The 14741-nt window shown below is 56.6% G+C and overlaps 1 protein-coding gene across 1 annotated transcript in view; it reads right to left on the bottom strand.

Moving 5' to 3' along the window:
• The window catches only part of SLC8A2 (solute carrier family 8 member A2), an 85750-nt gene that overhangs the window by 7209 nt on the left and 63800 nt on the right, over positions 1 to 14741 (bottom strand). The window contains exons 3-4 of the mRNA XM_050928706.1: positions 4795 to 4898; positions 3673 to 3690 (exon numbers count right to left, since the gene is read on the bottom strand). Coding sequence (XP_050784663.1) covers positions 3673 to 3690; positions 4795 to 4898 — 122 coding nt within the window. The remainder of the gene's footprint in view (positions 1 to 3672; positions 3691 to 4794; positions 4899 to 14741) is intronic.

The following is a 14741-nucleotide window of genomic DNA, read 5'->3' on the forward strand; positions in this document are numbered from 1 at the left end:
CCCTGACGGAAAACTGGCTTTTCGACAAAGCAAATTGTCCGAAGAAAAGCCCATGAAATCGCCTGTTTTTTCCATCAGAAAATCAAATGCTTTAAAATGGAACATTTTCAGCTGAAAATGGTATATTTTGCAGTTTGGGGCCCACTTTTTTGGGGGGGCGGGGTGGGAATTTGGGCCACTTTTGGTCAAAACGTTTGCAGTTTGGGGCTGAAGAGGTTTAGGGGTTTTGGCAGGCTTCTGGGCAGAACATTCGGCAGTTTGGAATGGGGGCAGGGGGTTCTGACGCTCAATCAATGTTTTCTGCTGAAAATGGTCCCCGACTGCTGTCAGAGGTGAGCTAACCGGGCGGGGGGACTCCTATGTTCTACAAGACTGAATGGGTGAGACCTACCTCTGCACGGCAGAGCGAGCCTACCCATGGCTTAGCCGACTCGCGCTTACCATGCCCTCCTGCAAGGATCCACCACCACACATGCCCACACCGCGGTAGCCACGTCCACACTGGCGCCGCCCTTAGCTGGGTTTGGTGCTAGGGGCGTATCCCGGGGTTCTGAGGGCCTGGAGCTGCTCTGGGAATTGCTTTGCCGGTGTATCGGGTGAGAGCTTTTCTGTCCTCCCCAGGCTCCTGTACTGAAGCATTCGGGGCCCGCCCTACACGTAGCCATAGCTGGCTGCGCACAGGTCTCACTTCTGTCTGTGCCCGCTGGCACCAAGCCGTGGAGAAGGTGTGCTAAACCTCAGAATACATGGTAAGCCATGGAGGACACACAGTAAGCCATGGCAGACAAACATTAAGCCATGGAGGACACATGTTAAGCCATGGCAGACACACATTAAACCATGGAGGACACACGTTAAGCCATGGCAGACACACATTAAGCCACGGAGGACACGCGTTAAGCCATGGCAGACACACATTAAGCCATGGAGGACACACGTTAAGCCATGGGGGACACATATGAAACCTGCCTTATAGACATTGGCCCCCCAACCCCCCGAGTCATCCCCATCCTGTTTCTACAAGGCCTGAATATACAAAGACAATTAAACCTCGTTATGATGCCTCATCCTGCCAATCCATTTTTCATAATAACGAACGGGTCAGATCATGGCCTTGGAGTGACAGGGGTCGTGCTTTGCATTATGGTTTCATTCATCAATGGCTCACAAAGGGTTAACGACCAATCAACAGCCGTCACCAGAACGGCCCAGCCATGAGCCGTGCATGTTACAGGCAGCACGTCGGAAGAGGGTGTCATAAATTATTGCCCACAATCTGTTGTGCTGCTGTTTATTAAAGTGTCACTTCCCACTGGCTGGAGGTTGAAGCTGGAAACATTTCCGACTGGAATTAAGGGGCAAATTTTTAACAATGAGGGTAATTAACCAGTGGGAAAACGTATCCGGGGCATGGTGGATTCTCCATCACTGGCCAGTTTGAAATCAAGATTGGATGGTTTCTAAAACGTTTCTGCTCTAGTCCAAACAACAACTAATTTGGGGGAGGTCTCAGGCCGGCCTTACGGAGGAGATTGGAGTAGAAGTCAAAACGCTCTTCACAAATTAGAGAATTGGTCAGAAATCAACAAGAGGAAATTCAATAAGGACAAGTGGAAAGTCCTTCACTTAGGGGGGAAAAATCAAATGCAGAACCACAAAATGGGGCAGGATTCTCTAGGGGGTCGTATGACTGAACAGGAGATGGGGGACAGAGTGGATCACAAATTGAATACAAGTCAACAATGCGATGCAGGTGTGAAAAAGGCGCATGTCGTTCTGGGGTATGTGAACAGGAGTGTTGGATGTCAGACACGGGAGGTAACTGTCCCTCTCTGCTCGGCACTGGGGAGGCCTCAGATGAGCCCTGCCCTCCCCCGCACCCCGTGCATGGGGCTGGCCTGTACCCTGCCCGACCTCCCCTCCGCTCATGATGCTGACCCGAGTCACCGGCCAGAGCCCTGCATCTCCCCCGGTGCAGGGCTCTTGTCCAAGTCCGGCCTGCTCCCTCCGTGGGGCTGGTGTTGTTGCTCACCCCTCTGCGCCCCACTAGGGGGGCCCGCCCCACATTTTTGCACAAGTGGGTGTGTGAGGAAGTGGGAATGTTCTGGCTGTGTTGTGTGAATGCTGAGTGGGGAGTATTGACCTGGGAAGGTTGCAGGGGAGTTGGGCTGGGACGGCCCGGGATGGCACTGGGGAAGGGAGGAACCTGAGCATGTCACCCGAGAACCCAGGAGGGGGGTTGGAGGCCAGGTAACACCTCTGCCCGGGACACTGAACAAAGGACACAAAGGCTGGGGGAGGAGCTGGGGGGAGGCTGAGTGAGAGGCTCGGGGGAGTTTTCAGTTTGAAGCTGGCAGGGAAATAGAGAGAGGCACCCGGACGGGCCTTGGGCTTCCCTGGGGCCCCAGATGGACCTAACTAAAACGGGTCCTGTTGTCTGTACCAGCAAGACCTGTTTTGGACTGTGTTCCTGTCATCTAACTAAACCTCTGTGTTACTGGCCGGCTGAGAGTCAAATCTGACTGTGCAGTGGGGGTGCAGGACCCTCTGGCTTCCCCAGGACCCCCCTGGGTGGACTCGCTCGGGGAAGCGCACGGAGGGGCAGAGGATGCTGAATGCTCCAAGGTCAGACCCAGGAGGTGAAGCCGTGGGAGCTTCTTGCCCTGAACAAGTCTGCTCCAAGGGAGAGGAGGCTCCCCAAAGTCCTGCCTGGCTTGGTGGGGAGCAGTTCCAGAGCATCGCCCGGGGACTCTGTGACAGAGTGTCTGTCCCGTTGGCTCCCGCATGGCCACTTTTGCCAAAAAAAAAAAGTCAGGGTGGCCAGGACAGGGCATAAAAAGGGGGACTGGCTTGGCCAAAACGGGACATCTGGTCACCTTGTGGATGCTGGGTGCCATTCTGGAGACTGTGATTTAGGAAAGATGGAGGGGGATGGGAACTGGAGAGAGTCCAGAGGAGAGCAACAAAACTGAGGAAAGCTCTGGAAAGCCTGACCTAGGAGGGTAGGTTCAAACAACTGGGCATGTCAGTCTGGAGAACAGACTGGAGAGGCAGGGTGGGAGATACGATAGTCTTCACACGTTTTAAAAAGGACAGTGATCAGTTGGTCTCACATCTGCTAGAGGTAGGACAGGAAGTGATGGGCGCGAACCGCAGCAAAGGCGCTTAGGTGAGCTATGAGGAAAATCTCTAAGGCTGGTTAAGCTCTGGGACAGGAGTCCAAGGGAGTCTGTGGGATCGCGATCACAAAGGTTTGAAGAACAGGTTGGACAGAGCCGTCAGGGACGGTCTAGGTTGGCTTGGTCCTGTCTCAGTGCAGCGGGCTGGATTTAATGACCAGTCAAGGTCCCTTCCTGCCCGACATCTCTATGAGTCTATGGTGAGAAATGATCCTGTCTGGCCTTGGAGTCTATGGCGCTACCCATCTCTTTGTTACGTATTTACCCTTCCTAAGCTGCTGTGTGTGCAGGAACATGGACCTCAGGCCTCTCCGGCACTTCCCACTTCCTGGGAAGCGGCGGGAGTTCTGCTCTTCCGATGGGCAGCCGACATGGCTTGGGAGACCCCACGCGCCCCGGCCCCTGGAGACACCCGCAGTGGGGAGGCTGGCGGATAGATGGGTGAGGGAGGGCAAAATGAAGGAGAGGACGAGGTGAGGAGAAAGGGTCTTACCTTGAGTTAGCAAGAGAGCTGCAGAGAGAGAGAGGGAGAAAGAATATGCAATGAGCCCAACCTGCGGATCAGCGCCGCGCAGAGGGGAACCAGAGGAAAGATCCCAGCTGAAGGCAGGAGGCCAGGCTCAGAAGTGGGGTGAGTGGGGCAACTGCCATAAGCTGGGCTTTTCCCAGCTGGGCTCCTGCCCGCAAGGAACCGGGCTGAGACCTGGCAAACTCGTTCCGCTGAACGGGCAGCAGGTTGTAATACGAGTTACTCACAACTGGCACAGCAACCCGAGATGCATTCCCATCCGCTGAGCCTCTGATCTCTTCAGTCCAGTTTCTCTAGCCCTGTCCTCTCTCTTATGCTGGGGCCGCAGAAGCTGGCACCGATAAACTGGATTCATAATGCACGTGCATCAAAATCCCTGGGCAAAGCCTCCGGCCAGGCAGGATGCAAGCAAGAACTGTTCTCCAAGCAGAATTTCTCATGCTGCCCTTCAAGAAATCTGGAGCCTTTGATGTCTCCTGCTGCTCCCCGCTCCCTGGCTCCACCTGCCCTGCACGATGTCCTGAAATCACCACCGCTACCCACAATTGGCAGCAGGACCCAGGAGTCCTGACTCATGCTCGCCCCGACTGAAGCATTAGGCCCCATTCCCCTCCCAAGAGCCATGAATACACAGAACCCAGGAGACCCGACTCCCGGCCCTGCCTCCCATCCTGCTCTAACCACTAAACCTTACTCCCCTCTCAAAGCCAGGAGCCCCGACTCTCTCCCATGCTCTTACCACGAGACTTCACTCCCCTCCCAGAGCCAGGGATATAACCCAGGTGTCCTGGCTTCCAGCCCCTGCTCTAACCACTTAACACCACTCCCTCCCCCAGAGCTTTGGATAGAACCCAGGAATCCTGCTCCCAGTCCTGCATTCTAACCAATAGACCCCACTCCCCTCCCTACACCAAAACTGGAACCCAGGAGTCCTGACTGCGATCGCCCTCGCGATGGGACATGCTGCCTCGCTTCATAGGACAGGGAGCCGGTGGCAAACTGTTCTACCCCGTGCTTAGACCTAGTGAGCGGAAAAGCAGCGATCCCCGACTCCAGCCCGGCGCTGGAAGTAGGTGCCCCCCTTACCCGAGATGCCCCGTTTCAGCCAGCGCGGCTGGCCCAGCTCGATGAAGAAGTTGTCCTTCTTCTCATACTCTTCATCGTCCACAATCTTCACCTGCAGGCTTTTCCTGCCGAGACAGAGAGAACGAGAGAGCGGTGTCAGCACAACCGGCGTTCTGGGCTGCAGGCAGGGGAGAGACGGGGGGGAGGCGGGATCGCACCTCTCTGGGGCCACTGCCGCCCAGAGGGCTAATTTGCTTTAATCAGCAGCAATGCAAGAAACCTACAGGCCAGTATCCTGTAAGACATTTGCTTCCGCACGTTAGCAGAAGGCTTAAGACCTATGAACTCTGCACTGATAAACGGCCCAACAGAAAAACCCCAAGTATTTGGGGAGCTGAAAGTAGAGTTTAAGGGGAACTTCTGATCACAGGTAAATCATTCAACCACAGAAGTGTCCTGGCAATGAACTGACGTACACAACAGGCCCGGGAGATCCATTTAAGGCTGGCCTGCTTGCCTGCCTACATAGCCTTTCTGATTTTTTTATACGTTTGATTATTTGTTTGATTATAACAGGTTGATATTAGGGTGGATTTCGGCTGTAACACAAGGGGCCTGCAGGTCACATTCTGTATGGTGAACCGGGAGCAGACAGACGTCTGGGACCTTTCACCTCGATAGATGGAGATAAAGTATAAGGTCCATGTAGGACTGAGACCTTTAACATAGAGGAGGCGTTAAAGCAGGTTGGCGCAGGGGCTTTCCTAAGTTCAGACCCGGTGCCCCACAACTTGGAACTTGGAAAAAACCAAAAGAACCAGTTAGGACTGAAAGAACCAGTGTGAAATAACCCAGCCACAAAAGGGCCATGGTAATGAATGGACGTAAAGAATGAGCTGAGATCATTGCTATAGCAACCTCTAGGAAAAAGACACCCCAACATTAGCGACGTGAGGAAATACAAATAAGAGAAGGGAAAATCCCCCACCGAATATGCATTGAACACAACAGTGCCAACGTAACAGAGTACAAACGTGGCAGGGCAGCCTAGGGGCGGCAGGAGAGAGCGCTGCGGGCCCTGGAGGTGCCAGGATGACGGGCACAGCTGATGATGAGGAAGGTGATGAGGATGAGGAAGACGATGGCTGATATTTCAGGAGATGGGGTGAGGAGATGCAGGTGCCGATGGACATTCCATCGTATCTCGCTCTGCCTGGGTTGAGGTCTTTGAGACTGTGCTAAATGTATTAATAAACCATATCTGTAAATATAAAAGAGTTCTTATGTGCACGTCGGGGTTTCCATCTACATAATAATTTATATAACACTGGCCCTGATCTCGGGGCAAGAACCCGCCAACCCTCAGGAGCTGCCCAGACCCCAGCCAAGATCAGGGCCCCGTCGCACCGGGCACTGCCCAGACCTCAGCCGAGATCAGGGCCCTGTCGGGCCGGGCACTGCCCAGACCTCACCAAGATCAGGGCCCTGCTGTGCCTGGCGCTTGTGATCTTTCCTGAGGTATCTGCTGTCTCTTCCGTCCTTCCCAGCGCCCCACTCCCTTTGTTCCCGGGGCGAGCCTGTGAATGGTTTGCTGGAGCAGTTAGGGCAGCATCTCACTGCGGGAGGCAAACCAACCTCCCAGCTAGCACTTAGCTCCCCGCGACGTTGCACCAAACCCTGTCCGATGGGATGTGCGACACGCAGGCACATGCCTGGCTGGGTCGGAGGATGGGATTATACATCAGAGGTTTTGGAGCCTGGCCAACGAGGGGAAGTTTGCTCAGTGTGTGGGCTGATGCACGGGGAGGAGTGGGGATCCCCAGCCCGTCTCCCCCCACCGTCAGTGCGCCCAGCTCTGCACGGGACAGATCCACAAGGGGGCTGGGATGCTGCAAAGCTGAACATTGCAATGGCTGAGCCCCCGAGTGGAATCCACAAAGCTAGTGCTGGGCGCACGGGATCTCCACACATCGAATGGGCCGGGGGCGGGAGACAGATCCCCGGGAGCCTACGAAAAGCCGATCTGCTTGGCGGGGAGCTGCCAAAGCTAGCCAATAGCTGATGCCGAAGGGAGAGGTTTGTCCTACACCCCACCCCACATGGGGAGTCCAGGACCATGCTTCTGGTGCTGGGGAAGGGGGCGGGTGTGCACCACTGCCACCTACTGCGTGGAATCAGAACTTCTCAGTCGCGTGCCAGAACCCTACACCGCCCACCCAGGGCGATTCTCCTTAAGTGCAAGGCCCGGGGTCTGCTGGCGCAGGACAACCTGGAGTTTGGCCTTCTACCCCCCCCACCCGGAAGCCACACGAGCGAGCTTGGCCGAGGGATCCCCCAGGGCACATTGGGGCTGGGGTGGCACCAGGCTCCCAAAGCATTGAACATCGCTTCCCCAGTATGGTTCCCTAGCAACCAGAAGCAGGAGTGGCCATGGAAACGGCTTGCATCTCCCCTCCCCCCCCCGGTTTGGTGCAAAGTGGGTACCGTAGAGGCTATGGGTCTGAGGCTGGGGGTCTGGCCACGCCTTCCCCACACACGCTCCCCTCCCTTGTGCTCCTCGAGCTACACAGCGGGGGGGGGGGTTTACAATGAATCAGCCCCTGATCTTGGGGGATTCCGGTCTGGGGGCCCCCCCCAGTGTGAGAACTGTCAATTGCCTCCTCTGGTGTCAGTCTCCGCCCACCCCGCCTGGGAAGCCAATTTGATTAAGGGAAGGCTCATCTGCAGGCAGAACAATCTCCAGTCCAGGCAAACCGGAGGAGGGAGATAATTTGCTGATGAATAATTTAATCTGCGGCTCTGAGATGAGAGTTTTCGGTTTATGTTTTTCTCTCCCCAGAAGCCAAAGGTGGTGGGGGAGAATCTCCCTTTGCAAACCTCTTTCTTGGCCTTTTCAGAACTCTGTAAGCACAGTGAGGCAACCTGGGGGGAAATCAGCTGCGGGGATCGGTGCTAAGCGGGTGTGAGGGGGTTCTTTCCGGGAGAGAGGGAAGGAGAAAGACAATAAATAAAGGAGAGAAGAAAATAGACATTTCAACCCTCTGGGTTCCTCCACGATAGCGGATTCTGATCCCCAGCCCCCAAGCCTCTGCGACTGGCTCTCCATCACACTCAGACCCCTCCAAGCCACTCTGTGCGGGAATGAGCCCCTGACAATCTCCCCCCACCTATGCAGAGGGCCTCTGGTGTGAGGGCTCTGCTCCTGGCGTAGGGGGCAGATCACGAGCATGGCCAGAGCACACTGCACTGTGGCTATTCTCTGCCCCTCAGGGCCCATATGGGGTAATGGAGCATGAGTTAGAGCAGCCTTGGGGCTGCTCTAATTTATACTGGGGGGGAGGGGAGAGGCAGGGTGCTGCACTACCACAGAATGCTGTCAGAGCAACGGAGGTGTTAAGCTCTCACCCACCCTGTCTCTGCCCCAAGCACAGGAACAGAGAATCAGGTCCTCTATTGCTATATTGGCTCTGTTGTCCATTCATTAAAGCAAGACCCCTTGCAGTTCCCCCTCCACACATGTATCCCTGCTGAACCAGCCTCTGTGCTCCCAGAAGCACCTATCCCTGGCACCACACTGGGGCCAACACTGGTTGCGAGGGGAGAGCACCCCCTGCTGAGCCCCAACCCCTGCAGCCCAGCGCCCCTAGAACCAATAGCAATGAGATTTATGCCCCAGGACAGAAAGACAACTCTGTGGCTTTCCTTCCCGCTTCAGGGCTAAGGTGCAGGAGCTGTGACAGCCTCGTTGTGAAGCCACTGAGTATGGACTCAGGAGATCTAGGTTCAGTTCTCACCTGTGCGATCTTGCACAAGATGCTTCGTGCCTCGGTTTCCCCATCTGTAAAATGGGAAGAATGATCCTTCCTATTTAGAGTGGAAACTCTGCAGGGCAGGGACTGTTTCTCAGTCTGCGTCTGTGCAGTACGTGATGTGACAGGGCCCTGATCTCAGTTGGGGTCTGGGCAGCACCCGGTGTGACGGGGCCCTGATCTCTGTCGGTCTGGGCAGCTCCCGGCCTGATGGGGCCCTGATATCAGTTGGGTTTGTTTACATGGGCAAATTGACCAGAATGGCTGTTTTGCAGTATCTTCCCATTTGGACTCTCTATTCAGACACAAAACAGAGTAATTAATCTGGAACAATGTCCACGTGGGGGGGTTATTCCAGAATAGGTAAATGATCCTGGAATAGCCATACTGCTCCTTTCCCTGGGTCTGTCTAGCCTTTAGTGATTGGATCTAGCTAGGGCAGCAAACAGGAGAACATTCCTTTCCTCCCCTCTCCTCCTGCATCCACTCTCCGTTCATCCCAGCCTCTCTCACAGCTCATCCATTTCCCCCAGATCCCTCTCCCATCCTATATCCCCACCCCACCCCTCTGACTCATTTCCATGTCTATGTTCTCTCTGCGGCTCGACAGAGTAGCTGCTCTTCGCGGTAATTATTCACTGCCTTCCGCCCACTGTTTGTTATTAAAAGAAAAAAAAATCTGAAACATCTTCACATTCCTGAGCCATGAGAAACTGCCTCTTCTCCCAAGTGCCTGGCATCCAAGGAGCAAATCGCCAAGGATTAGAGGCTGTGTGGTCTAGTAGGAAGGCCAGTGGGCTCGGGGGTCAGGACGCCTGGGTTTGATCCCTAATCCATGATTTTCCCCACTCTGTGCCTCAGTTTCCCCAGCTTTGGACTAGTTAGACCGTGAGCTCAGAGCACCAATCCACCCTTGGCCAGTGTCCCATCTCCAGCCTTCCTGGAAAGGGTTAAAAACAAAACAGTTTTCTTTCCTTCCTGACCCCCGCCAGAGACCAGCTGCAGCCCTGAAGCATGAGATTTGGGGACCATAAAACATGGAGCGGAAGGGACGCCTATGTGCCGATTTCGCACCTGAGAAAGCTCCAAGCCATTCCACCAGTGGCAGAAGCTTGCTGCTCCGGCGGGCTGGATCACAGCACTCCTGCTGCATCCCTTCGGGAGTGAGAGCCCCTTCCCACTCCTTTGCCTCGTGATGCCATTGTGTGTTTGGAGGCGGATCCACGAAGCCACTTGAGAGGGAGAGTGCCGATATTTTTCTCTGGCGGCACACCCACACTGCTGCAGCAGCCTTCGCCGCCCAGGCATCATAAACTCCAGCGGGGAGGCAAAATTCATCCAGTTTCCCACACTTTAAAGAGGCGCCAGAGGAAGCAATCAGGGGGTGCTGGAGGAAAGAGCTGGGCCCGGGCTGGGGGGGAACTTCACAGGGATTCTCTGCCGAGCCTGCTGGATGCTGAACGGACCCCGCGGTTTGCTCTAGCGCCCCGATGGGGGGCAGAGAACAGCCACAGCTCAGTGCACCCCAGCCACACCCCCGATGCACCCTCTACGCCAGGGACTGTGAGCAGCTCCACACTGGCCTCGGAGGCTCCCTGCATGGGAGCGGGGGGGGGCAAGAATCTCGGGGTCCGTTTCCATCCGCCTTAAGGCCCCGTTTCACTATGGGGCGTGACTGATTGCTGGGCTCAGGGTGGGGCTTTGAGAGCAAAGGGTTCCCCGCCGCAGGTCCCGATTTGCCATTTGGCCTTGGCCTCCCTGCAATGCTCAGGCTGCAGCCTCCCAGCAGCAACTCCACCCCAGGCTTCTCCAGCAAAGGAGCTGGCATGTTTGGGTTGGGTCTTGTGACGGGCGCCCGGGGGGCACTGCTGGGTTCCCAATGCCCACACAGGTGCCAGGCCCAGCCACACGCACCCGGCTGCCATGGCAGCATCTACAAGCCAGAGCACGGAGAGCTCCCAGCCAGTTGAAATACGGTTCCTACCGTGCAGCTCACGTCTGAAAAGCCCTGGGCCAACTCCCCCGCTCCTGTTCAGCCTTTGTGTTAGCCAAGGCCGGCGCCATTTCAGAGCGCGAAAGCCTCTCGCGCAGCGGAAAGCTCGTGTGCATAAGCATCTGCCAAAGCTTTAGATTCACCTTCTTTCAAGAGCAGGCAGCCCCGGCGAAGCAGCAGCCCCATTACTACAACCTCAACCGCCAAGAGTCTCCTTCACCTCCCGCCCAGGTGCAAAGTGTATCACGTCCCCTTCTAGTGGCTGGTCCACCTAGAGAACAGCCTACTACCGCTGGTGGTTAATGAAGTCGCTCCTTTGGCTCACGGGGGTCGCTGTCTGTGTGACGAACTGGGAATGTTCTTAATGTTTCTCTGAATACTGTGTTGGTGCCTCAGTGTCCCCATGGCAGTTCTTAAGTATCTGGCAGAGCAAAGGGCCAGTGCCCCTAAATGCCTGACACTCTGTCTCCTAGCAACTGATGGCCTGGGCCCCTCCTCTGCAAAGGTGCCAGCTGAAGGTGTTGGAGACAAAGGGATCAGGTGACCTCCTGGCCCGGGAAAGGGGCTGAGCAGAGAGGAGGGGCTGGGAGGGGTTGTTAGTCTGGAGCTGGCTGGGGTCAAGGGTGGAGGGCAGACCTGGGGGTCTGGCTCACTGCCCCCCAGAATGGACCCAGCCGAGGGGTCCGGTTCGCTGTATCTACAAGCTCTGTTTTAGACCCTGTTCCTGTCATCGAATAAACCTCTGTGTTACTGGCTGGCTGAGAGTCACGTCTGACTGCAAAGTGGGGGTGCAGAACCCGGTGGCTTCCCCAGGACCCCGCTGGGGTGGACTCGCTGTGGGAAGCGCACGGAGGGGCAGAGGATGCTGAATGCTCCAAGGAGAGACCCAGGAGGTGAAGCTGTGTGAGCTTCTTGCCCTGAACAAGTCTGCTCCAAGGGAGAGGAGGCTCCCCAAAGTCCTGACTGGCTTGGTGGGGAGCAGTTCCAGAGCATTGCCCAGGGACTCCGTGACAACTGGTGGCAGAGGTGGGATATACTGCACCCCGTGAATGGCGCTGCTTGCAGTAAGTGACTGGGGAGCAGTAAAACAAAGGAGGGATAATGAGGACCAGGCGTGCTAAAGGCTCAGAGAGGGACGGTTTCAGGGGGCAGTTAACCTCTGGGAGTGTGTGACCAGCGAGAAGGACTGTTGGAGTAACGGGGTCCCCCTGAGGATTGCAGCGAGCAGTCTCAGGGGCGGAGGAGCTTGCCGCTCGTCCCTGGGAGAGAGAAGGATTTTTGCAGTAGCAGGGTTCCCCGGGGGATTGCAGGAGCAGTCCCAGGGGCGGAGGAGTCTGCAGCTCGACCCTGGCAAAGAGGTGGTGATCACGAGAAGAGCTGGCACACCAGGGGTTCTTCCTGGAAACCATGGGGGAGCCAAGAGCACACAGGCCTGTGAGTCCAGAGCCACTTGGGAACGGTGAAGTGATGGCCTATCACCATCTCCTTGAGAAGGACATTGTGATCCTGTGCACACAGAGAGGGTTACGCATGGGGAAATTCACCAAGGCACAGTTAATCGTGCAGTTGGAGAAGGACCGCTCTGAGGAGCAGATTCCTGGCCCAGATGGGGCTACAAGAGGATCTGAGAGCAGCTGGAGCATCAGCCAGGCATCCCCGGGAGTCTGGTCCCCAATCAGACGAGGGTCTTCACGATTGGGTTCCCCATCAGGAGATTGGAGACGGATGGGATGGGAGCAGAACCCGAGAGAGCGAGAGGACCGTGAGAGAGAGCAAGAGCCCGAGGAAAAGCTGCAGGAGAAGCAGCAGGAGCGTGGACTGGTGATGGTGGAGCAGAGAGACATAGGGGGCTGCCCAGGGGTCAGTGGGGAAACACGCCTGCGGGGGCGAGACCCTGGGACAGAGAGAACTGTGGTGGTGCAGCCGCAGATGCTGAGGGACTGTGGGACCTGGGTGAAGTTCCCTGGGGTGAAGCCCCTCGCCCTGCCTATGGCCCAGATCCCTGTACAGACCCAGGAGGGGTCGAGCTGGCTGGTAGTTGGGGTTCTCCAGGATATCAGCTGGGAGGCCCTGTTGGGGGGTGACTGTCTCCCCATGGGACAGGATCCAGGCCCCGCTCCTGTAACGGCCGAGGGTTTGAATTCAAATCCAGGGAACCAATTGGCTAGGATGGAAATGGTCAGTGAAAATGCAAATGACCTGGCTGGCAGGGGGGAGGGGCTGCAGGGCTCAGGATACCTGCCTACCTGTAACCAGCCCCCTGGGGCTGAGTGGGAGGGAGAGATGCTCCCCACCCCCCTGCACACCGGAGAGGGGGCTCATGCTGGCTCTGATGCTGTGACCAGAGCAGAGAGCTCGCTGCCTTGCCCCACTGGGACAGCAAGGGCAGCACTGAGCACGGGGGGAGCTGAGACCCCAGCTGGGTGGGGACATACCCAGGAAAGGCAGGTCGGCTGCCAAACAGGTTTGCCTGGTCCAGACGTGCTGCTGGGAAGTGATTACACAGCAGGGAGGGAGCTACCAGGGACAGGGCTCAGGGGGGCTGTGACCCCAGGTCCAGCCAGCGAGAGGGAGCAGGTCCCACTCCTTGCCCCAGCTGCTGAATCCCAGACTGAGCTGCAGAGGGATCCCTCCTTGGAGAAGCTGAGGGAACTTGCTGGCCACAGCGCTGCAAACCCCCTTGGGGAAGGCTGCAGGGACAGAGTCCTGCAGGAGAAGGGATTCCTGTACCGGGAATGGGCTCCCCAAGGGGAAGTAGAACTGGGGGGAATCGGAAGGCAGCTGGTGGTGCCCCAGGAATCCACAGGGTTCTTCCCGTTCGAGCTGCTGGATGGGAGGAGAGTGAGGGGACCCCTGGACCTGAAGGGGGAGGACTGGATGGAGAAAGGAGAAGATCCCCAGGGGGATCTCTTCCCTGAGGTGGGAGACAATCTCCCCATCAGGTGTTCCCCATTCAGAGTCACTGGGAAAGCAGCCCAGAACCTGGAGAGAGAGGTCAAGGACCTGCTGGCTTTAGATGGGATCCAGCCGTTTTACAGCCCATGGGCCTCACCCGTGGGGCTGATCCCCAAGGGAGACAGGATGATCTGGTTTTATGGGGGCTATCAAAAGCTTAAAGCCATCACAGTGTCTGGTGCCGACCCCATGCCTAGGCCTGGGGAGATTCTAAACAAGCAGAGGGGGATGGAGAACTTGGGCCTGGCAGACACTGATAACATGTGCATCCTTAGCCAGACCTGGGAGGAACAGGTGTCCCAGGTGAAGAGGGGGCTGGGCTGCCTCAAGAAGGTGGGACTGACGTTAAAAGCTGGAAAGTGCAAGGTGGGACGGCAGAGGTGTTGTGTCTGGGCCACAAAGTGGGAAGCGGCTGCCCAAGCCCAGAGCTGGCAAAGGCCAAGATGGGGGCTCTTAACCAAGACAGCCCGAATTGCAGCCCAGAGTGCTGGGAGAAGACCCCGTCCCAGTTTGAACCCCAGGGGTATTGGGGATAGCAAAAGGGTTCAAGCTGCATAAACCTTCCCACATGCGGCTTGCAAGTGCCATCAAGCACACCCGACCTAAGGGAGGGCGTGAGACTGGACTGTCCTGGTGTAACTCACACCAAGGAATGGGAGAGATGCTGGGGCATCCATGGGAACGTTGGTGGGTTCGAACTTCCCCAGGTCACTGGCTGAAGTGACCTCGCTCAGTTCGGTCTCGAAGGGGGGAGAGATGTGACGAACTGGGAATGTTCTTAATGTTTCTCTGAATACTGTGTTGGTGCCTCAGTGTCCCCATGGCAGTTCTTAAGTATCTGGCAGAGCAAAGGGACAGTGCACCTAAATGCCTGACCCTCTGTCTCCTAGCAACTGATGGCCTGGGCCCCCCCTCTGCAAAGGTGCCAGCTGAAGGTGTTGGAGACAAAGGGATCAGGTGACCTCCTGGCCCGGGAAAGGGGCTGAGCAGAGAGGAGGGGCTGGGAGGGGTTGTTAGTCTGGAGCTGGCTGGGGTCAAGGGTGGAGGGCAGACCTGGGGGTCTGGCTCACTGCCCCCCAGAATGGACCCAGCCGAGGGGTCCGGTTCGCTGTATCTACAAGCTCTGTTTTAGACCCTGTTCCTGTCATCAAATAAACCTCTGTTTTACTGGCTGGCTGAGAGTCACGTCTGACTGCAAAGTGGGGGTGCAG

Source organism: Gopherus flavomarginatus, chromosome 18 (assembly GCF_025201925.1).
Source record: "Gopherus flavomarginatus isolate rGopFla2 chromosome 18, rGopFla2.mat.asm, whole genome shotgun sequence".
In the NCBI taxonomy this organism is placed as follows: Eukaryota; Metazoa; Chordata; order Testudines; family Testudinidae; genus Gopherus; species Gopherus flavomarginatus.